General features: G+C 45.4%; 1 protein-coding gene across 3 annotated transcripts in view; it reads left to right on the top strand.

Moving 5' to 3' along the window:
- The first annotated feature begins 1,420 nt into the window (after window positions 1-1,420).
- The window catches only part of RRAS (RAS related), a 59,246-nt gene continuing 35,470 nt past the window's right edge, over window positions 1,421-25,196 (top strand). The window contains exon 1 of one of the 3 annotated variants that reach the window (XM_056542422.1): window positions 1,421-2,065. In XM_056542422.1, the coding sequence (XP_056398397.1) occupies window positions 1,964-2,065 (102 nt within the window). In that variant the 5' untranslated portion in view covers window positions 1,421-1,963. Of the gene's footprint in view, window positions 2,066-22,943; window positions 23,090-24,056; window positions 24,197-25,196 lie in introns of those variants that run through there. The other 2 variants (XM_056542421.1, XM_056542423.1) reach the window with 2 other exon arrangements.

The following is a 25,196-nucleotide window of genomic DNA, read 5'->3' as shown; positions in this document are numbered from 1 at the left end:
GTGGGCATTGTAGCTGTCAGTGTTACATAGGCAATAGTTGGCACTGGGGGTTTTCTAGGCATTATGGCTGTGATGCTGTATAGCAGTGTCTGGCACCACTAGGTGGGCATTGTAGCTGTCAGTGTTACATAGGCACTAGTTGGCACTGGGGGTTTTCTAGGCATTATGGCTGTGATGCTCTATAGCAGTGTCTGGCACCACTAGGTGGGCATTGTAGCTGTCAGTGTTACATAGGCACTAGTTGACAATGGGGTTTTTATAGGCATTATGGCTGTGATGCTCTATAGTAGTGTCTGGCACCACTAGGTGGGCATTGTAGCTGTCAGTGTTACATAGGCAATAGTTGGCACTGGGGTTTTTCTAGGCATTATGGCTGTGATGCTGTATAGCAGTGTCTGGCACCACTAGGTGGGCATTGTAGCTGTCAGTGTTACATAGGCACTAGTTGGCACTGGCGTTTTTCTAGGCATTATGGCTGTGATGCTCTATAGTAGTGTCTGGCACCACTAGGTGGGCATTGTAGCTGTCAGTGTTACATAGGCACTAGTTGGCACTGGGGGTTTTCTAGGCATTATGGCTGTGATGCTCTATAGCAGTGTCTGGCACCACTAGGTGGGCATTGTAGCTGTCAGTGTTACATAGGCACTAGTTGACAATGGGGTTTTTATAGGCATTATGGCTGTGATGCTCTATAGTAGTGTCTGGCACCACTAGGTGGGCATTGTAGCTGTCAGTGTTACATAGGCACTAGTTGGCACTGGGGTTTAGGCATTATAATTGCTCCATTGTTGTGCTTGGCACCATATGGCATTGTGGCCTGGTTGGCACTGGGATTTTTCAAGGCATTATGGCTGTGATGCTCTATAGTAGTGTCTGGCACCACTAGGTGGGCATTGTAGCTGTCAGTGTTACATAGGCACTAGTTGGCACTGGGGGTTTTCTAGGCATTATGGCTGTGATGCTCTATAGCAGTGTCTGGCACCACTAGGTGGGCATTGCAGCTGTCAGTGTTAGATAGGCACCAATTGGCACCAGGGTTTAGGCATTATGATTGTGACTGCTCCATTGTTGTGCTTGGCACCATATGGCGGGCATTGTGGCCTGGTTGGCACTGGGGATTGAAGGTATTATGGCTGTGGTTGGCACAATTAGGTCCATGGGGGGAGATTTATCAAAATCTGTGAAGAGGAAACATGGTCCAGTTGCCCATAGCAACCAATCAGATCGCGACTTTCATTCTTCAGAGGCCTTTTAAAAAAATGAAAGTAGCGATCTGATTGGTTGCTATGGGCAACTGGTCAATTGTCATCCACACAGGTTTTGATAAATCCCCCACATGTCCCTGTGTTTTCTCCTCTCTATAGTGATTTTTTCTGCTATTTCAAAATTTTACAAAATTTACTATTAAAAAAACAAACAAACAAACAAAGAAAAAACACTTTTAATTCAGCAAATAAACAAAGACCCTCAGGACATGACCGCCCGCTGCCACCTCTGCGCACATGCCAGGGGGGGTCCATCAGTCAGACTAGTCCTGCCGCTGCTATAAGCAGACAGTCCGCCTTATAAGGAGGCAGCTGTGCTCGGCTAATACCCGGGTTACTCCGGGCAACGTAAACATCTGCAGGCACAGACTGTACACTGCGCGGCAGAGGCGAGCGGGCGGCGCTAGGACCGCGGGAGGGACCCGGCCATCGTCTCGCGGCCCCTTCACCAAATAGGGAGATTAAGTTTTTTAAGTGAATCAGACCCCGGTCACTCCGGCCTCATTAATATTCATGAGCTCATTAGCATAGAGAAGTAAGGAGGAGCCTAGAGGAGGGGGGGAGTGAAAAAAAAAAAAAAAAAAAAAAAGAAGAGGAGGCAGGGTGGCCATTTTTGCAGGGACTGACTCCATGGAAAGTTTGCTGAAGTGAAGTTGGTATTGACTGCTGTGTATCCCGTCTATCGCCCAGTGCCCAGCATGAGTGCCAAGGAGTCGTCTACCCCCGTGGAGAAGTATAAGCTGGTGGTGGTGGGAGGAGGAGGAGTGGGCAAAAGTGCCCTGACCATCCAGTTTATCCAGGTAAGACGGGTGTAGTGCTGTAGGGAGAGGGGGGTACTGTGCCTGGCACCACCATAGGCACCCTCTATGTCAGTGTTTCCCAACCAGGGTGCCTCCAGCTGTGGCAAAACTACAACTCCCAGCATGCCCGGACAGCCTTCGGCTGTCCGGGCATGCTGGGAGTTGTAGTTTTGCCACAGCTGGAGGCACCCTGGTTGGGAAACAGCTGTCCGGGCACGCTGGGAGTTGTAGTTTTGCAACAGCTGGAGGCACCCTGGTTTGGAAATGGTTGTCTGGGCACGCTGGGAGTTGTAGTTTTGCAACAGCTGGAGGAACCCTGGTTTGGAAATGGCTGTCTGGGCACGCTGGGAGTTGTAGTTTTGCAACAGCTGGAGGCACCCTAGTTGGGAAATTGCTGTCAGGGCATGCTGGGAGATGTAGTTTAGCAACAGCTGGAGGCACCCTAGTTGGGAAACGGCTGTCAGGGCATGCTGGGAGATGTAGTTTAGCAACAGCTGGAGGCACCCTAGTTGGGAAACGGCTGTCAGGGCATGCTGGGAGATGTAGTTTAGCAACAGCTGGAGGCACCCTGGTTGGGAAATGGCTGTCTGGGCATACTGGGAGTTGTAGTTTAGCAACAGCTGGAGGCACCCTAGTTGGGAAACGGCTGTCAGGGCATGCTGGGAGATGTAGTTTAGCAACAGCTGGAGGCACCCTGGTTGGGAAATGGCTGTCTGGGCATACTGGGAGTTGTAGTTTAGCAACAGCTGGAGGCACCCTAGTTGGGAAACGGCTGTCAGGGCATGCTGGGAGATGTAGTTTAGCAACAGCTGGAGGCACCCTAGTTGGGAAACGGCTGTCAGGGCATGCTGGGAGATGTAGTTTAGCAACAGCTGGAGGCACCCAGGTTGGGAAATAGCTGTCGGGGCATGCTGGGAGTTGTAGTTTTGCAAAAGCTGGAGGCACCCTGGTCGGGAAACGGCTCTCCGGGCACGCTGGGAGTTGTAGTTTTGCAACAGCTGGAGGCACCCTGGTTGGGAAACGGCTGTCCGGGCATGCTGGGAGTTGTAGTTTTGCAACAGCTGGAGGCACCCTGGTTGAGAAACGCTGCTCTGTGTGCTGGAGGGTGCTAATGTAACTTACTGTAGCTGCAGGGCACCTAAACTTTTTTTTTTTTTTGTGCACAGGGTGTGTTATAGGAAAAAATAGCGCTGGATGTGTTCATTCTTTCTATATAGATCTGTGTTTTTTTTTTTCCCAAACAGGGTGTGCCTCCAGCTGTTCTAAAACTACAACTTCCAGTGTGTCTGGAAAGGCTTTGGCTGTCCGGGCATGCTGGGAGTTGTAGTTCTGCAACAGCTGGAGGCACCCTGGTTGAGAATGGATGATATAGAGGAATGTGTATATAAAAGGTGGTACCCCATCCCGCAGTATAGGGATGGAGGGGGCACTGTGCCTGGCACCACTATGGGTATCTTCTAGGTGCATTAGGTTGCAAATGTAAACTTCCTATAGCTGCAGGGCACCAAAACTCTTTTTTTTTTGCACAGGGTGTGTTATAGGAAAGAGCTGCACTGGAAGGGTTAATGCTAGTCCTCCCCTCCCAGCCTGTGCCTCTCAAGCTATTGCAAAACTACAACTCCCAGCATGCCGAGAGTTGTAGTTTAGCAACAGCTGGAGGCAGCCTGGTTGGGAAACTCCAATAGCTGTGCTTATAGTAGGGTGTACCCCATCCCACAGTATAGGGATGGATGGGAGGGGGGTACTATGCTTGGCACCACCATGGGCACCCTCTAGGTGCAGTTGGGTGATATTGTAAACTTCCTGTAGCTGCAGGGCACCCAAACTTTTTTTTTTTTTGCACAGGGTGTGTTATAGGAAAGAATAGCGCTGGGAGGGTTAATGCTAGTCATCTCCTTCCAACCTGTGGCTCACCAGCTGTTGCAAAACTACAACTCCCAGCATGTTGTAGTTTTGCAACAGCTGGAGGGCCACAGGTTTGGAGGGGGAGCAGGGGGATTATTGATCTAGATCCTAGGTCTTTACCTGTTGCGAAACTACAACTCCCAGCATGCCTGGACAGCTGTTGGCTGTCCGGGCATGCTGGGAGTTGTAGTTTTGCACCAGCTGGAGGTCCAGTGTTTGATCTGGGTACATAATGTACTGTAATTGTATATACCAGTGGTCTCCAACCTGCGGACCTCCCAGATGTTGCAAAACTACAACTCCCAGCATGCCCGGACAGCCAACGGCTGTCCGGGCATGCTGGAAGTTGTAGTTTTGCAACATCTGGAGGTCCGCAGGTTGAAGACCACAGGTGTATGTGCTTATGGTACCCCATCCAAAAGTAAGGCTGGTGCCAATATTTTGTCAGTCAATAAATCTCGGTCATCATAGCGTCTATGCTTCCGAAGCCGAAAAATCTAAATCGGTGCTCTCTGATTGGTCGGGGCACCTGGAAGTTTATTCGTCAGGTGACAGAATGTAATTAAAAAAATACTTACAGCTGTTAACTCCTCACCCTCCGGAGCGGTTACTGGTAGCAGTTTAGGCATGTTGGACTGTCCTTTGAAGTGTTGGTGAAACTACTACTCCCATCACTAAAGGGGTTATCCAGGAAAACACTTATATATATATATATATATATATATATATATATATATATATAAGAAAATTAAACAAATTTGTAAATTACTTCTATAAAAAAATCTTAATCCTTTCAGTACTTATGAGCTTCTGAAGTTAAGGTTGTTCTTTTCTGTCTAAGTGCTCTCTGATGACACGTGTCTCGGGAAATGCCCGGTTTAGGAGATGTTTGCTATGGGGATTTGCTTCTAAACTGGGCGGTTCCCGAGACACGTGTCATCAGAGAGCACTTAGACAGAAAAGAACAACCTTAACTTCAGAAGCTCATAAGCACTGAAAGGATTAAGATTTTTTAATAGAAGTAATTTACAAATTTGTTTAAAGGGGTAGTCCAGTGGTGAAAAACTTATCCCCTATCCTAAGAATAGGGGATAAGTTTGAGATCGCGGGGGGCCCCCTGCGATCTCTCTGTACGGGGCCCCGTCTTTCCGCCCAGATAGCGGGTGTCGACCCCCACACGAGGCGGCGGCCGACACGCCCCCTCAATACATCTCAATGGCAGAGCCGGAGATTGCCGATGGCAGCGCTTCGGCTCTGCCATAGAGTTGTATTGAGGGGGCGTGTCGGCCGCCGCTTCGTGCAGTGGTCGACATGCCCCCTTCCCGCGGGCTGTCGGGGCTCCGTACAGGAGATCGCAGGGGGCCCCAGCGGTCGGACCCCCCGCGATCTGCAACTTATCCCCTATCCTTAGGATAGGGGATAAGTTGCTCACCACTAAGTCACCACTGGAATACTCCTTTAACTTTTCTGGAGCCAGTTGATATATAAACATTTTTTTTCCTGGAATACCCCTTTAAATACTCTGTTATAGGAACTATGTGAGCTGCAAAGGAAACGGCTTAGATCCGTTTTTAGCTGCGTTTTTCTTAGCATTTTTTTATTGCTGCTGATCATTAAGGCTGGGTTCACATCACATTTTTGCCGTACGGTCTTTCTAAAGAAAACATACGTATGGAAAAAAACGGATGGAACAGTATGGGAAAAAGTAAACTGTATGCGTTTTTAAACGGTATACTGTTTTTAAAAGTGCATAGAGTTTCGTCCGTTTTTATAAAAAACAAATAACAAAAAAAACATAAGTTTTTGATAATTTTGTCCATTTTTAATGGGAGGGGTGTTGGTTGGGGACTTTAGGATGCAAATGCGCATGTGCAAAGTAAAAACCATATACGGTTTCCCATATGGAACCGTATACATGTGCGTTTCCCACTGACGTCCATGTTAAAAAAAAAAAACGTATGCGGTTGCAGTAGGGTTTTTAAACCGGAGTCAAAACCGTGGTTGACCACGATTTTGTCTCCGATTTAAAAACCTTACTGCAACCGCATACGTTTTTTTTTAACATGGACGTCAATGGGAAACGCACATGTATACGGTTCCATACGGGAAACCGTATATGGTTTTTACTTTGCACATACGCATTTGCATCCTAAAGTCCCCACCCAAGACCCCTCCCATTAAAAATGGACAAAATTATCAAAAACGTATGTTTAAAAAAAAAAAAAAAGAACAGACGGAACTGTATGCACTTTTAAGAACAGTATACAGTTTAAAAATTCATACGGTTTACTTTTTCCCATACTGTTCCATCCGTTTTTTGCCATACGGTTTTCTTTAGAAAAGCGGATTGAAAACCGTATGGCAAAAACGTGATGTTAAAGCCTTTTTCTGCCCATGTTTGTGAGAAAGAGGAGAGACCTAAAGTGACTGCTTCACTTACCTCCCCCCCCCCCCCCCCCGACCCCCCCATGCTTCATTGTAATTCACTTTTGTCTTCATAAAGAATGCTCGTTATTTTAGCGGTGGGATAAGTGGCTGACTGATGCCTCTGGCACCGCTTATCTACAGAAGACCCCAAGCATTGGACAGTCATCTGGCAGCCCAGCTCTATGCCCATATTTCCAATGTAACCCTGATGGACAACTACCAGAGACCGAACTGCGTACCTCGCCGGCAGCAGCGCCTCTTAGGGTATATTCACACTATATTTCCATGCGGAATCCGGCGGACAAATTCAGCTCCGAAATTCTGCTACATACAAGTTACCATTGTGGTAAACGGTATTCCTGCTTTCCCATTTGCACGGCAGATTTCCCGCTGCAATTTGAAGTCAAAGGGGCTCTGAATTGCGTCCGGAATCCGTGTGTTGAGTGCAAAAAAATTCAGCATAAATTCTGCATAAATTCGGCACACATTCCAGGCAGAATCGGCAAAATTGCAAAAAATCCACTGCCAGCTTGGCAGAACCTGTAGAAAAAAGAACGGCTAGTGCATTACCTCAATAACTAGGATCCCCTTAGAATGACAAGAGGGGGAGAGAAAAATGCAAGTACGTGAGAGGATGGGCAAGCGTGCCCGTAGGTAATGGCCACCCACCTTAAGCGAGTGGTATAACTCGCATCACCCCCACTAAATTGGGGGTATTCGGAGGCAACAGCTGCTGGCCTTGAGGTCCCAGGATATGGTGAAACCAATCTCGCAAAAAAACGGTGGAGAAGAGCGAAGAAAAAGGATCTCACTTGGTAGGCGCTGCTGTATGGTTGCCAGGAGAGATGGAATCCAAACTTGGAAACTTGGTGTGGTAAACCAAGAGGTTTTATTGGAGATAGTAACAGTTAAATACAAAATAATAAAAAAAAAAGTAGCTGCAGAATAGGATGACGCGTTTCAAGGAGGGACACCCTCTTCTTCAGATCAGGTGTCTACCTCGGCAGAACAGAATCTGAGCGGAAGCACGGAAAATCTGCCATGTGAACATGACCTTACCATACAGATACTCCACCAGGAAATCTGTAGGCGACCCTAATAAACCGTAAGGATAGGATAATTTGGTTCTCGCTGCGGACATTTTCCAGTGTATTTCCATTTTCCAGTCTACAGTGCGTCACTTCTGCTTCAGATTTTCCCCATTGATGTTAATGGGAAAATAAAAGCCGCAGGTGATGTAGCATTGAGGATTATTCGTACGGACTAATTTTAAAAAACCAATGGCGCAGTAGATGTATATACGCACAGAACAGTAGGATGGACGCAGGTCTTGCATACGGTTTCCATTGATTGGTACCGTTCCTTTAAGGAGCACAGATATTAGGTGTATGACTATTGATCCATCATCTGTAAACGTTACATCCGTGGATCCGGCCCCTGGGACTGTATTAAGCTGCGTTCACACGCCCGTCTAGACCCGTCCCGTTCTTCTCCTGTCAAAAATAAAAACAGATTTTAACGGATGCAAACGAATGTTATCCGTTTGTATCCATTATTTTTCAGTTAATAAACCAAAAAGTAAAATGTCCAGAAGTAAAAACGGATTGGAAAAACAGATGCAAACGTATGACATTAAAGGCTCATCCGTTTTCCATAGACTTCAATGTTTAATTTACTGTATCCGTTTTTTCTTCCGTTTTTCTTTGACGGAGGAAAAATACTGCGTGGGCCGTTTTCTCTGCCATCAAAAAAATGGAAATGAGTGCAGACGGGTACGAACGGATATAAACGGATTGTAAAAAAAATCCCATTGACATGAATGCGATTTTTTTTCAAACCAATTTTTTATCCGCTTACAGCCTGCAAGAACGGAACCGAAACGAGGATAAAAAAAAAAACCGGGGACAGATGGCCGTGTGAACGCACCCTTAGACAGAAGATATAGCACAAATCCTGCTCCACCCTGTGTAAGGTTAATCATGATGATAGCCTGCGGGGATGTACAGGGAGGACGGAGCCCTCCTGCCGGGGGACTTTTTATTCAGTGATTCAGTTTTGTTGTAATTCAATTATTGCGTAAGCTTCTTTTCTTACTGCCATAGGGCACATCTGCACGCTGCTGATTAATGCCGCCTTCACTCCCGGCTTAACCCTTTGTTACTCTTTGTTACACGTAAGTTTCATCTCAATACTTGGACGAAGTAAAGCAAAGTGTAGTAAGGCTGGGTTCACACTACGTTTTGTCCCATACGGGAGCGCATACGGCAGGAGGGAGCTAAAAGCTCGCGCTCCCGTATGTAACCGTATGCGCTCCCGTATGTCATTCATTTCAATGAGCCGACCGGAGTGAAACGTTCGGTCCGGTCGGCTCATTTTTGCGCCGTATGCGCTTTTACAACCGGACCTAAAACCGTGGTCAACCACGGTTTTAGGTCCGGTTGTAAAAGCGCATACGGCGCAAAAATGAGCCGACCGAACGTTTCACTCCGGTCGGCTCATTGAAATGAATGACATACGGGAGCGCATACGGTTACATACGGGAGCGCGAGCTTTTAGCTCCCTCCTGCCGTATGCGCTCCCGTATGGGACAAAACGTAGTGTGGACCCAGCCTAAGCCTGGTAGCTTTTCTACTTGGTTCATTGTGGTCTGTGAGCGGCTTAAATCTTGTTGAAATAAAGAAGTCGCAGTGGAGTACTTGGATAGATTGCGAGATTTCTGTGTCTGTCTGAAACAGTGCAATCTGAGGGTACGACCACACTGTTCCTGTCCCCATAAGGCTGCCTTCACATCACAATTTCTCCATCCGACTTGAGTAAACGATTTTATAACTTAAAATCGTATAAAATCGCATATAAAGTCTGATCCATTGACCTCCATAAAAAAATCGGATCCATTACACACATCCGATTTGATCCGCATCCGATTTCACACGATTTTTGTTCAGGTCTGAAATCGTGGTCAAACCCGAACACAAATCGTGTGAAATCGGATGCGGATCAAATCGGATGAGTGTAATTGATCCGATTTTTTTTAATGGAGGTCAATGGATCCGACTTTATATGCGATTTTATATGATTTTAAGTTATAAAATCGTTTACTAAAGTCTGATGGAGAAATCGTGATGGGAACGCAGCCTTAGCATCCCAACGAAAACTGGATGCTGCTGTGTACTGTTTAAGGGAGAAGCAGATCCCATTAACTTCTATGGCCGAATGGAGTCACCCCTAGTTTTCAGCGGACTCTTCACGGGGGGCTGTTGCGCTTTAGAAATTGCGCATATGTCCGGAAAGAAGTCACTAGGCTATAGAAGTAAATGGGATCCACTTCTCCCATTTAGGATACGTTCACATGAGCGGATCCACAGTGTACTTTACGCTGCGGATCCGCCGCTGAAGGACCCTCTGTATTCTGCCTTTTGCATGTGCCTGCTTGTAGCGGCAATACGCCGCTATGTGCAGACACACTGAAACGATGTGCGAGTCGCTGCGCATGCGCGGTGTACTCGCACACATCACGGCCGCTCCCCCTGCTCAATGAGCTAGGCTGAGAGCTGCCACTGTGCGAGTATACTGCGCGCAGAGACTCGCACATCGCACTGTGTTTGCTCGTAGCAGCGTATTGCCGCTCTGAGCAGACACATGTAAAGGCAGAATACAGATGGTCCTTCAGCGGCGGATCCGTAGCGAAATCCGCTTGTGTGAACGTACCCTTAGGGTCTATTCACACGGCAGAATTTCCGCTTGCAAAATTCTGCCTCAAATTAAAGCCTATAAACTATTATGGGATTCCGCGTTCCCATTCCCACTTCTGAATTTCCGCTTGCGGAATTCTGAAACTCCCATGGCAGGAATGTAACCTGTCCAGGGGAAAAGTTGCCCATAGCAACCAATCAGATCGCTTCTTTCATTTTTAACAAGGCCCCTTCAAAATGAAAGTAGCAATCGAATTGGTTGCTATGGGCAACTGGGCAACTTTTCCTTTGCACAAGGTTTTTTGATAAATCTCCACCATATTCCTTTCCTAAATCTTCAGCAAGTCCTGACCATGTGAACGAGACCTTATTTGGATTCCACCTGTAGACTTTTTGCATTTTTCTGGCTATAGAAGAGAACACAAACAAAACTAACACTTGCATCCTATGAGTTATTTTTACGATGACGATAGTCAGTGACCCCTACATGATACTTGATCCCTTGCTGTACCCCTCCCCCCCCCCCCCCCATGAGCATCTGCTCTGTCTGTATGTTTCCATTTTTTTCTATAAAACAGTGTCCTCAAACTGTGGCCCTCCAGATGTTGCAAAACTTCAACTCCCAGCATGCCCGGACAGCCGTTGGCTGTCCGGGCATGCTGGGAGTTGAAGTTTTGCAACATCTGGAGGGCCACAGTTTGAGAACACTGTTTTATGGGCATGATGGGAGTTGAAGTGGGCATGCTGGGAGTTGAAGTTTTGCAACATCTGGAGGGCCACAGTTTGAGACCACTATTATAAAATGTCTTGTAGGATACCAGTCCAGTCATAGGTTCCATCTTCGCATTGGCCAGTATCTAGCCCCCAAGGGCAACATCTGGAGGGCCACAGTTTGAGACCACTGCTATTAGATATCTTGTACGATACCAGTCTAGTCATAGGTTCCATCTTCCCATTGGCCAGTATCTAGCCCCCAAGGGCAACATCTGGAGGGCCACAGTTTGCAAAATCTGGAGGCCCACAGTTTGAGACCACTATTATAAAATGTCTTGTAGGATACCAGTCCAGTCATAGGTTCCATCTTTGCATTGGCCAGTATCTAGCCCCCAAGGGCAACATCTGGAGGCCAACAGTTTGAGACCACTATTATAAAATGTCTTGTAGGATACCAGTCCAGGCATAGGTTCCATCTTTGCATTGGCCAGTATCTAGCCCCTAAGGGCAACATCTGGAGGGCCACAGATTGAGACCACTGCTATAAAATGTCTTGTAGGATACCAGTCCAGTCATAGGTTCCATCTTTGCATTGGCCAGTATCTAGCCCCCAAGGGCAACATCTGGAGGCCAACAGTTTGAGACCACTATTATAAAATGTCTTGTAGGATACCAGTCCAGGCATAGGTTCCATCTTTGCATTGGCCAGTATCTAGCCCCTAAGGGCAACATCTGGAGGGCCACAGATTGAGACCACTGCTATAAAATGTCTTGTACGATACCAGTCCAGTCATTGGCCTGTATCTAGCCCCCAAGGGCAACATCTGGAGGGCCACAGATTGAGACCACTGCTATAAAATGTCTTGTACGATACCAGTCCAGTCATGGGTGCCATCTTCCCATTGGCCAGTATCTAGCCCCCAAGGTCAACTTCTGGAGGGCCACAGTTTGAGACCTGTATAAAATGTCTTGTACGATACCAGTTCAGTCATCGGCCAGTATCTAGCCCCCAAGTGTAAAATGTTTCAGCAAAATTTTTCATTTTTTTTTGGGGGGGGGGGAGAAACCTGTGATGGGGGCTGCACTTTTCTTCCATGAGGTAACAGTGTGCCGTCACGCAGCGGACTCTCTGCTTACATTCCAGCTGGTGACTGGGGATTTGCGCTGAGGCTTTTGTATTCATTGTACAGAACAGATTTCTAGCAGGGAGGCCTCAGCGTTCCTCATCTAACCTGCCCCACCCTGCTTACATCTGCTCTTACCTTAGGGTAGATGTGCTGCTAGCTCTTTCATTCCTTTTATTCTCCGACGCTGAATACATTTCGCACATCGCTTCTGCCCTGCCGGTTTTTCTAGGGATTTTTTTTTTTGCACAGGTCAGGGATTGTACAGGAATTAGCAAGACGTCAATTACGATTACATTTCACACTAGAAAGCATTACGCAATTGCATAACCAGCGATTTTCTAAGATATACTTCATATCGGAATCGCTCTTTACGTAAGCTATCTCATCCGATAATAGGTACAACCAGTCACGAAAAGCTTGTGTTTGCTGACGGTGAGGCTGCGGAGAGATTATGGCTAGAAGTGTAGGTTATGGAATTGCTACTTAGGCTGGGTTCACACCACGTTTTTGCAATACAGTTCCCGTATCAGGTTTTTGATTAAAAAAAAATGCATTCCTCAAAACCGGACTAAACTGTATCAAAACGTGTGTACAAATTTTTATCTGGATACGTTTGAAAACCATATACGGTTTGAAAAATGATGTCCGGTTGCATCCGTTTCTAAGAAAAAACACGTATACGCTTTTAACTTTTCACTCCATTATGAATAAAGTTTCACTTGTTTGATTGAAATTCCAAGAATAAAAACTATGCAAAGTCAAAAACCGTATGGTGAAAACTGGATGGAACCGTACGCACATACAGTTCTGTACTGTTCCCATTGACTCCCATGTTTAAAAAAAAAATAAAAATGTATACGGTTTAATACAGTTTTTGACCCGGACCAAAAACCGTGGTAGGCCACGATTTTCTGTCCGAAAAAAAAAAAAAAAAAGTAAAAACCGTATGGTATGAAAAACGGAGACAGCCGTATACATTATGGTGCACACAGTTTTGAATGGGAAGTCTATGGGCACGGTTTTCTGTTCGGTTGCATACTTATTTTTTTTAATGAAACCGTATAGCAAAATCGTGGTGTGAACCCACCCTTGTATAATTCTCTAATACAGTGTTTCCCAACCAGGGTGCCTCCTGCTGTTGCAAAACTACAACTCCCAGCATGCCTGGACAGCCGAAGGCACCCTAGCTGAAAAACGCCTCTCTAATATATAGTATAGGATCACCACTGGCAGTGATTTCCTGTAGAGTAGCATTAAAGGGGTACTCCACTGGAAAACATTCTTTTTTTTTTTTTTTTTTTTTTTTTAATTTTTTTTTTTTTAAATAAACTGGTGCCAGAAAGTTAAACAGATTTGTAAATTACTTCTATAAAAAAAAAAAAATCTTAATCCCTCCATTACTTATCAGCTGCTGTTAAGATCCACAGGAAGTTCTTTTCTTTTTGAATTTCCTTTGTCTGACCACAGTGCTCTCTGCTGACACCTCTGTCCATTTTAGGAACTGTCCAGAGCAGGATAGGTTTTTTTACGAAGATTTGGACACTACAACTATGGACAGTTCCTAAAATGGACAGAGGTGTCAGCAGAGAGCACTGTGGTCAGGCAGAAAGGAAATTCAAAAAGAAAAGAACTTCCTGTGGATCATACAGCAACTGATAAGTACTAGAAGGATTAAGATTTTTTAATAGAAGTAATTTACAAAACTGTTTAACTTTCTGGCACCAGTTGATTTAAAAGAAAACCTTTTCCAGTGAAGTACCCCTTTAAGTGGCCCAGTCTCCATGTGTCCGTGACCCACCGGCTGCCAAAAGTTTCAGCTGACTGCCCCCTTTGTGTGATCTATGTCGGTGTGGTGAGTCTATGAGGCAGCGCTGATGCTGAATGGAGCCTGATGGATGGATTTAGGCTCAGGCTGAGCTGTGACTTTAGCCACGTTACAGGACTTGGCAGGCAAAGTCCTGTGATTTTGTGCCCTGTGACCCAGTGCAGATGGCAAGAGCTGAAACTTTTTTAATGGCACAACATCAATCCACTGTTGTGTTTAAATAATGTAATATAAATGAACACTCCAGGAAAACCAATACACCATGTTATGCTTAATGTATGAATCAGAAATGTAACCCTAAAAATAGACTTTCTTTGTCATGCCCCTTAACGCAGAACCTGCTTTAGATAGGACTGTGCCCTACTCGCCCATGGACTTTGACATGGCAGCTAAGCCCTATTTAAAGGGCTACTCTGGTGGAAAATAAATGTTTTCAAATCAGATGGTGCCAGAAAGTTAAAAAGATTTGTAAATTACTTCCATATATAAATCTTAATCCATCCAGTACTTATCAGCAGCTGTATATTACAGAGGAAGTTGTGTCGTTCTTTCCAGCCTGACCACAGTGCTCTCTGCTGACACATCTGTCCATGTCAGGAACTGTCCAGAGCAGGAGCAAATCCCCATATCAAACCTCTCCTGCTCTGGACAGTTCCTGAAATGGACAGAGGTGTCAGCAGAGAGCACTGTGGTTAGACTGGAAAGAACTACACAACTTCCTCGGGAGCATACAGCAGCTGATAAGTGCTGGTAGGATTAAGATTTTTAAATAGAAGTAATTTACAAATCTGTTTAACTTTCTGGCACCAGTTGATTTTGAAAAAAAAAAAAAAGTTCCGCCATAGTACCCCTTTAAGTTAATGGGGGGGGGGGGGGGGGGGGGGGGGGGCTAGGGTCTCGTTCACATCACCACTGAACATCGATAAAAGGAGCTCCATTGCGAAAAGATGGGAGTTGGGCTGAGAAAAAATACTACGTGTGCTGTATTTTTTTTCCACTCAGCTCCCCTAAAATAACGGACACCCAATGGACCCCCATTCAAAGTCAATGGGATCTGTCGGAAATGTCTGTATCAGTTATGCTCCAACCCATTCAGGGTCCGTTCAGCTCAAAAAGAAAGAGCTGATCGGACCCTTAACGGGACTATGCTTAGCTGTCATGTGAACATAGCCGTAATATCAAGTACAGCCTATGAAAGTGCTCTTAATGGAAGATAGCAGCCATGTTTTATTTCCCTCATACCACCCTTATGGTTGCCCAACAACTATATTGACTATTATTGTTGTTTTTCTTGGAATTAAGGAGATCCGGCTGGTGTAGGGAGTCTTACAGGAAATTATTGCAAGACCTCTGGTTGCAAGGATATGATGAAAGTTGTAGATTTGTAGTTTATTAATTACTGGAGAGCAATAATTGGGTAATACTGCTATAAATCAATGTCTTGAGGAAGGGGGGAGGGGCTACTGGGACTTTTTTTTTTTTTTTTTTTTTGATGGCCTTTCTTGAGCCTCTCTGATTGGTAGGGATTGCACTAGCAAAATTCAATTCCATGAGAACTGAACTGAGATCTGCCTTATGAGGGGTAGAGTTATATGATGGACTTCATGGGGACTTATGAACCTTATGAACTATGTAACTACCCAGCATGACCACTGCACAATATACGGAGCTGTCTGCTTCCTGTTTCATTCAGCTGTGTATGTAGATTCCAAGACATCTTATTGATGGGGTGTCAGGTGTCAGACCCCACCGATCAGGTATTGATGGCCCATCCTGAAGGTGTCCATCAATTAAAAGTCCTGGAAAACCCAGCAAGGCTAGGGTCACACGTAGCACATCCGCAGCATATTTTAGGAAATATGCTGCTTATTTTGCTATGAGCAGACACACAGCGCTTCCCCCGCCACAGCCCTGTGTGTGCAGTGAGGTTTGGCCTAACGAGCCTACATGACTAAGACTGTAACCATACTGCACACACAGGACTGCGGCGGGTTGGCCATGTGTGTCTGCTCATAGCAAAAGGCACAGCAGATTTTTCGCCTTGTGAAAGGAGTGTTGAAACATGACCAGGAAAATCTACTAGACCAGACAGCCCCATGTGTAAACAGCACTGTATCAGAGTTTGCTTCTCTCGAGTACCGTAAGGGTGTGTTTGACGGAGGTTGCTCAGACAGCGTTGTGAAATCCACATCAGTAGGAATCAATGTTGTAGTTGTGGTGCGGATATGAAACTAGTGTCACAAAAATGAGCGACGTTACTAGATGCTGAACCTGCGAGGACCCACAAAGTAGTGACCACACTCGGATTAGCTCTATTTAAAGGGGTATTCCGGCGCTTAGACATCTTATCCCCTATTCAAAGGATAGGGGATAAGATGCCTGATCGCGGGGGTCCCGCCGCTGGGGACTCCCGTGATCTTGCACGCAGCACCCCAGTTAAAATCAGTCGCCCGCTCCGGGTCTGATTACCGGCGACCACGGGGTCGGCAGCGTGTGACGTCACGCCCCGCCCCTCAATGCAAGCCTATGGGAGGGGGCGTGACAGCTGCGTGCAAGATCACGGGAGTCCCCAGCGGTGGGACCCCCGCGATCAGGAATCTTATCCCCTATCCTTTGGATAGGGGGATAAGATGTCTAAGTGCCGGAGTACCCCTTTAATGCTGCCAACCTGACTGCAAATTCACGTCATATTCAAATGCAAACCCGTGGCAGGAATATAAGTCTGATTTCACCCATAATATTTCTGTCAGTATTTGTGTCAATATTTTAAACAAAACCATAAGTGGGCCCAAAACACAGAAAAATGTACAAATCTTTCCATTATATTGTCTCTGCGGGGGGCATTTATCATTGTAGATGTAAGTGAAGCATTTTTCTACACTTTGTTTTTTTTGTGTGCTGGTAATGTGTAGGAGCACCAGATTTATTAAAGGAGTACTCTGCTGCTCAGCGTTTGGAACAAACTGTTCCGAACGCTGGAGCCGGCGCTGGGAGCTTGTGATGACTTAGCCCCACCCCTCATGGCGTCACACACCGCCCCCTCAATGCAAGTCTATGGGACGGGGCGTGACAGCCGTCACACCTCCTCCCATAGACTTGCATTGAGGGGGCGAGGCTACGACATCACGAACTCCCGGCGCCGGCTCCAGCGTTCGGAATAGTTGATTCCAAACACTGAGCAGCGGAGTACCCCTTTAAATGGTCGCAGAGCATTTCATAAATTTTATGCAGGTACATATTTTCTGAAATTTTACTCTTTACATACACCATAAAGCTAAGCTAAGTCTGGGCTGGTGAAGTTTAGAGCCTTTTCAGTGGCTTTGCGCCTTGTTTGCACCTTTTCACAAAAAGGCGCAGTTCATAAAACCCGTCCATATCATGTGTATTGCCAAAATCAGTGGATTGCAACTCAAAATCAGCAGAAATGTGTAAACCAAAAGGTGCAAAAAAGGTGCAAATAAACCCTGCTGCGCCTGTTTTGGGCCTTTTCTAGACACAAAAAACTGTCTAAAGATAATAATAAATGTCGGCCTGTATCTTTCTTGGTTTTGGCTAAAAATGCCGACCAAATTACAATGTGTAAACCAAGCCTGAGGTTCTGCAGACTTCTTCCTTGGCTTCTCTTCCACAACAGATTTTTTAGACTAAAAACGTTCCCTTACGGTACGTTCACACAAGTGGATTTACAGCGTATTTTACGCTGTAGATCCGCTGGTGAAGGCCCAATCTATGCTGTCTTTATATGTTGTAGCGGCAATACACTGCTACGAGCAGACACACTGTAGTATACTCGCACATCGCGGGAGCTCTCTGCCTAGCTCAGAGCAGGGAGAGTGGCCGCGATGTGAGTACGCCGCGCACATCTCTGCAGTGTGTCTGCTCGTCGCAGCGTATTGCCGCTACGAGCAGGCACGTGTAAAGACAGCATAGAGCGGGCCCTTCACCAGCGGATCCACAGGGTAAAATCCGCTGTAAATCCGCTCGTGTGAACGTACCCTTAGACCCATACATCAGCTGGATCTCTTCAAGAAGAGCCATCACCTTCCAAGAGAGTCTCCAAAGACCTTTCACCCAGTCAACCAGAACCCCACTCTGTAAAACTCATAAACCACTCTCTTTAGCTGGGCGACATCCCTAGTCATGGTCACAAAGTGTTCTTTTATGTTTATGGGATGTATTTGTCCCAAGCAGTATACAGTAGACGACCTACTACAGCCAAGGTATTGTTGGATGATAACGGTTCGTGTGGTCCTAGTTTTTATCACCCAGGACCTATTTTACTGCACTTTTGCAGCAGTCAGATGACATTACATGGGGTCTATATTTCCTCCATCTAACTATTCTTTGATCTGGGCAGGTTGAGAGTAGTGGCAGTCAAGTTACGACCTGAAAAGGGCAAATGTCAGGAGGTTTGGGGAAGGAAGACGTCTGGTAAAGAGATCAGAGGCTGGGAGACCTTAAGCTGTGTACTAAACTCCGACAGGGCACATAGGGTCAAACTACTGATAGTCAAACTTCTCAAGTGCTCCATACTGCTCTACTGTCTAAATTGTCTACAATCAGGATTTTTTTTTTTTACCTGGCGGAAAATCCAATATGTTGGAAAGCCGAGTGATAACCAATATGGCCGCCTTTACTGCTCACAGGTCAGCGGTGGTAAAACTGATAAATGATAGAGATTTTCCACATGAGTGTACTATACATCAACCAGCTGTATGCTGACTCATTGGACATGAAGCCGAATATGAGATCACTGTCTAATATTTCAGAGCCAAAGGTAACATTCCTGCAGTCCTAACCCCCACAAAGACACAGCACCGCAGCACTTTCCCTGGAGGCCGTAGAGAAGGCGCCATATCTGCGGTGACAGAGGATGAAAGTGAAGTCATTGGCTTATGTCATAGGAAAAATAAATGACATGTGTATATATATATATATATATATATATATATATATATTATATACCTGGGGGTTTTGGGCTTTGTTTTTTAACATTATTGTGTTACAGATAAAGCAGATGCAGGGTTGGGGGCTGATGATATGTCTAGTGTGGATAGAGGTATAGGAAGGCCCCAAATGCTTGCATGAATATCAGGGACCGGACCGAAGCTGCAGAGACGTTGCAGCGCTCAGAGGCTATGACCGGTTATTTCGCGCATTATCCGGCCTCGATAGGGGATAAGATGACTGATCGCGGGGGTCCCACCACCACGCCCCATTTAAAATCAGTCCCCAGAGCATGTTTGCTCCGGGTCTGATTACTGTTGATCACGGGGATGGAGCGTTGTGACGTCAAGGTTCCGCCCCGTGTGACGTCATGCTCCGCCCCCCTCAATGCAAGCCTATGGGAGGGGGCGTGACAGAGACACGCTCCGGGGACTGATTTTAAATTGGGTGCGGCATACAAGATCACGGGGGTCCCCAGGGGGTCCTTTGGATAGGGGATAAGATGTCTAAGCGCCGGAGTACCCCTTTAAATTTTGCTTTTCTTTCTGTGTTTTCAGCACACAGAAATTCAGCCGAAGTTCCACAAAACTGCAAAAATTCTGCAGCAGAACCCATGTGAACATAGCCTTAAAGGGATTTAGGAAGGATTAGTTGTTGGCCAAGCATGGAAGGGGAATGGGGGCAGAAGTAATAGCCGTCTGCTGAACACACCTACAGCTGGGTATTTAAAGTTTATGGGCACCATTAACCCAAATACTGTCTACCACTGTCCAGGGCATTCTATTGTTTGTTCCCTGTTATCAACCAGGACTGCCCGTAGTTCGCACAATGGGATGGATGTCTGACTGGAAATCCAGAAATGTCCCTGCCTCCATAAACACAACACTTTACCTCATATATATCCAGAGAACTTCCAGAAATACACGTATCACGTATCTTCTAAATTGTGAAGTTCTTAGTATTTCAAGGAGGGGAAGTGCGGTGGGGGCCAGAAATCCTATTTCAATACCTATGAAGATCTTAAAGGGGTTATCCAGGAATCGGAAAACAGAGATAATTTCTTTCAAAGACCGCTCCCTCTCTGTCTCCAGGTTGTGTGTGGTTCTGCAGCTCAGTTCCATTGAGTTGAATGGAGCCAAGTTGTAATACCACACCCAAAGTGGAGACAGACAGGGAGCGGTCCTTGAAAGAAATTAGGTCTGTTTTTAGATTCCTGGATAACCCCCTTTAAGATCTTTTTAACTACTTAATCGATCAATGATATTCCTGGAAAGGAAGTGAAAAAGCAGAATGTGACTGCATTAAAGGGGTTCTCCACTGCCCTGTCTTCAGGAGCTCCTCTCGCAACATCCGGAAGTTTATTACTCCGTGTTCGAGACCGCCCCCTCGTGACGTCACGCCCGCCCCCTCAATGAAAGTCTATGGGAAGGGGGCGCGACCGCTGTCGCGCCCCCTTCCCATAGACTTTTGTTGAGGGGGTGGGCGTGAGGTCATGAGGGGGCGGGAGTGGGGTCACAAGGGGGCGGCCTCGAACACGGAAGCCCGCACACAGCGTCCGTAGTAATAAACTTCCGGACGCTGCGAGCGGAGCTTCGGAAGACAGGGCAGTGGAGAATCTCTTTAATCTTATGATACTTCAAATGTACATTCGGAGATAAAAATGGCGCTGCATGTAGCAAAGAATGCAGTGTTTAGGGGTGCAGGTCCTTCTAGGGCTTGTTGCGGTATAAGGGACATTTTTTTTTTTTTTGTATCGTTGTGTACGTATAGAAAGAAGGTGAATGTCCAGCACCAACTCGTAGAAAAGAACTTCTTTATTCAGTTGCCATAGGAAACATCACATGGACTAAAGCAACGTGACGTGTTTCGGCCCGGAGGGCCTTAGTCATAGGCATGACTAAGGCCCTCCGGGCCGAAATACGTCCCGTTACTTGAGACCATGTGATGTTTCCTATGGCAACTGAATAAAGAAGTTCTTTTCTACGAGTTGGCGCTGGACATTCACCTTCTTTCTATTTCAATTGGATGAGTTCAAGTCCAGTCCGGGCGCCTGAGCAGGGGTGAGCTGGATTAGGGTGCACGCACACCACGGTTTTGCTATACAGTTCCTGTATACAGTTTCAAGTTAAAAACCGCGTTGAACCGTATAGAAAACCATATGCATTGGCCTAACATTGTACACCGTATGTCAAACGCATCATCCGGTTAAGGCCGTTGTGCATCTTATATGGTTTTGTCCGTTTTTTTTTTACCCGTACCCAAAATGGTAGTCTACTATGTTTTTTGGTCCGGGTGAAAAAATGTATTAAACCGTATATGGTGTTTTTTTTTGTTTTTTTTAACATGGGAGTCAATGGGAACCATGCAGAACCGTATGTGCGTACGGTTCCATCCTTTTTTTTTTTTTTTTTTATTGGAATTTCAATCAGACAAGTGAAACTTTATTCAAAATGGAATGAAAGGTTAAAAACGTATGCAGTTTTTTCTTAAAAAAACAGATGCAACCGGACATCATTTTTCAAACCATATACAGGTTGAAATTTGTACACACATTTTGATACAGTTTAGTACGGTTTTGACAGCCAACGGCTGTCCGGGCATGCTGGGAGTTGTAGTTTTGCAACATCTGGAGGTCCGCAGGTTGTAGACCACTGTCCTATACTTTACATTGCACAGATCCCTCAACATACGATGGTTTCAACAAACGATGGTTCATTTGGAATGGATTACCATCGTATGTTGAGGGACCACTGTATATGTGTGTGTATGTATGTATATATGTGTGTGTGTGTGTGTGTGTGTGTGTGTGTGTGTGTGTGTGTGTGTATATATATATATATAATATATAAATAATTTATTATGTATTAAAGAAGGTTGTTGTTTTTTTTACTTAAACAGTTATCCAGGAAAAAACTTTTTTTTTAAATATATATATATATAATATATATATATATATATATATATATATATATATATATATATATATAAATCAACTGGCTCCAGAAAGTTAAGCAGATTTGTAAATTACTTCCATAAAAAAATCTTAATCCTTTCAGTACTTATGAGCTTCTGAAGTTAAGGTTGTTCTTTTCTAAGTGCTCTCTGATGACACCTGTCTCGGGAAACGCCCAGTTTAGAAGCAAATCCCCATAGCAAACCTCTTCTAAACTGGGCGGTTCCCGAGACACGTGTCATCAGAGAGCACTTAGACAGAAAAGAACAACCTTAACTTCAGAAGCTCATAAGTACTGAAAGGATTAAGATTTTTTTTATAGAAGTAATTTACAAGTTTAACTTTCTGGAGCCAGTTGAGGTATATATAACGTTTTTTTTTTTCCTGGAATACCCCTTTTAATGAATCTGTGTGACTGTAGAAAGTAACAGGCATCCTCTGCCAAGTCTAAAATAGCTGATATAGGGAAGATCGATGGATAGGAAGCAGAAAGAAGATGTAGGATTTAGATGGCATTCTGCCCAGCTACGTGTATGTGTGTGAGTATATATGTGTGTGGTACCATGAACTGGACTGACCCGAATGCACATTCTTCAATTTGGCAGCTAAAATCTCCATTAACCCCTATTTTTTGCTCAGCATAGTAGCTGAGGCCGCCTACATTGTGTATTTATATTGGTTTGGATTTGATGGCCTTTAAAGGGGTACTCCGGTGAAAAACTTTTTTTTTTTTTTTTTTTTTTTTAAATCAACTGGTGCCAGAAAGTTAAACCGATTTGTAAATTACTTCTATTAAAAAAAATCTTAATCCTTCCTGTACTTATTAGCTACTGAATACTACAGCGGAAATTATTTTCTTTTTGAAACACAGAGCTGTCTGCTGACATCATAAGCACAGTGCTCTCTGCTGACATCTCTGTCCAATTTATGAATTGTCCAGAACAGCATATGTTTGCAATGGGGATTTCCTTTTACCCTGGACAGTTTCTAAAATGGACAGAGATGTCAGCAGAGAGCACTGTGCTCATCATGTCAGCAGAGAGCTCTGTGTTTCAAACAGGAAATAATTTCCACTGTAGTATTCAGCAGATTTTCAGCAGCTTTTAGGCTGAGATACCCCAGATCTGCAGACAGTATCACACCTCACTGGCTGAGAGACCCCAGATCTGCAGATCTCTCATTTATGATCTCGTACATGATGTCACATACCATTAGTAATTGAAGTGCAGCACTGACAGAGCGAAGAGACGGGCACACAAGGACAGGTCCTGCATGATTCCTAGTCCGACCGCATCAGGCAATTACAACTGCGTCATGCCCTCTGCATCCTTCCTGGTTTCGGGGTCATTAGGCCACCCAGCTTCTGTTGTGCCCCTGCGGTCTCTGGTATTTACATCCTGCTTCCGGCGGCGCCTCCTTCCCCGCGTAAGGAGGGTAGGTTGGCACATCTGTTGTTGGTTGTTCCCAGCACTCACCAGTACTTCAAGCAAAAGTGGTAGTTTATTGTAAATCCTTATGAAACAGGACGCGTTTCGGCCCTTAGCCTTCCTCTGCTGTCTCTTTCCCTGTGCACTGTCGTGAGTTGGCGTTATGACATTTATTTTGGTTTATCTTTAATTTTTTTTTCTTAACGAGTTGGACCGCGATTATTTGACAACTGGATTTGTCGACAATCCTGTTATCGATTATTATCCTTTGGATGCAATGTTTTCCGGAAGAGTACCCCTTTAAAGGGGTACTCCAGTGGAAAACAGTTTTTTTTAAATCAGCTGGTGCCAGAAAGTTAAACAGATTTGTAAATTACTTCTATTTTAAGTACTTATCAGCTGCTATATACTACAGAGGAAGTTCTTTTTCTTTTTTAATTTCTTTTCAGTCTGACCACAGTGCTCTCTGCTGACACGTCTGTCCATGTCAGGAACTGTCCAGAGCAAGATAGGTTTGCTATTGGGATTTTCTCCTGCTCTGGACAGTTCCTGACATGGACAGACGTGTCAGCAGAGAGCACTGTGGTCAGACAGAAAGGAAATTCAAAAAGAAAAGAACTTCCTCTGGAGCATACAGCAGCTGATAACTACTGGAAGGAGTAAAGGAAAACTGTCACATGTTTGCTCCTGCACTAACCACAGGTACTGATGGATAGTGTGGGGGACGCTGATTCCTATGATCCCTACCTTGGCCCGATCCGCCCGGCCGTTCGCCCGTAATCTTAGTTTTAATATACCTGGAAATTAATGTAGTGTAACTGGCACGGGCGGGGTTTCTGTAGCTTAATTTGCACTGACGTCAGCGCCGTCCGTCCGCAGCGCCGCCTACTTATGAATATTCATCCCTCCAGCTCTCCCTCTCATCGCCGCTCCTAACTGGTCTTCACTGCGCATGCGCCGCTTCCTGACATGCGCAGTGAAGTTCAGTTAGGAGCGGTGAAGAAAGGGAGAGCTGGAGGGAGGGGGGATGAATATTCATAAGCAGGCGGCGCTGATGTCAGTGCCAGTTAAGCTACAGAAGCCCCGCCCATGCCAGTTACAGCCAGATTTCCAGGTATATTAAAACTAAGATTGCGGGCGAATGGCCGGGCGGATCCAGCCAAGGTCGGGATCATAGGAATCAGCGTCTCCTGCACTATCCATCAGTACCTGTGGTTAGTGCCGGAGCAAACATGTGACAGTTTTCCCTTAAGATTTTTAAATAGAAGTAATTTACAAATCTGTTTAACTTTCTGGCACCAGTTGATTTAAAAAATAGTTTTCCACTGGAGTACCCCTTTAATGTCTCTGTAAAGTTTTCCTTAATATGTCTGTTAGCTTTGTAAGAGGGATAATAATAGAAATAATGAAGTGTCCTCCCAGGGGGAGGACTTTGTACTCTATAAGCAGAGGCCTGACATCGGGTGAACCTGCTCTCGTCTCCACCGTCCTCGCAATGTACTGTAAAAATAAACAATTTCTTTGTCTGTTAATAAACAGGAAACGGCAAGAACTTAATAGTTCGCTGCTCCATGTACGGATGGAAACAATGCAGGCCAGCGTGCTCTCAGGGGCCCGCTCGTGTCATAGGACCCTTTCTATTAATGGTCTTCAGCAAGTTTAGGGTTTTCTTTTGTTGTTTTTTTTATTTTTTTGGTCTTTCCATGTGTACCTGAATTGTATCGCCCTATTTTTATGAAAATTTTTTGTGCTTTAGGTAGCCAAGGAGCCATCAGAGATCAATGACACCATGTGACAACAAGGCAAATGATATCTCTATGCTAAGTGTAATGTGGCATTCATTTTTCTAGGGGGGCAGTCCATCTTTTTTACCCACAAAATTATTTAGGCTAAGATAATTTTGCCTCCTGGTCTTGAAAGGGTAGCTCCCACCATCTTATTTTTTTTTTTTTTGCTAGCCCGTTCCTCCCCCCCCGCTATGGCACTAGCCTGTTCCCTCCTCCCCCCCCCCCCCTGCCCCGCATAGCCCATTCCCTTATTACACTTGCAGTTACTGCAGAGTCCGGCAGCGGGCGTGCAGGGACAGCGGCGGCAACGAGGCGGCGGCGATGTGC

Source organism: Hyla sarda, chromosome 10 (genome assembly GCF_029499605.1).
Source record: "Hyla sarda isolate aHylSar1 chromosome 10, aHylSar1.hap1, whole genome shotgun sequence".
In the NCBI taxonomy this organism is placed as follows: Eukaryota; Metazoa; Chordata; class Amphibia; order Anura; family Hylidae; genus Hyla; species Hyla sarda.
Note: the sequence above shows the minus strand (reverse complement) of the source record. Positions and strands in the feature narration are given on the sequence as shown.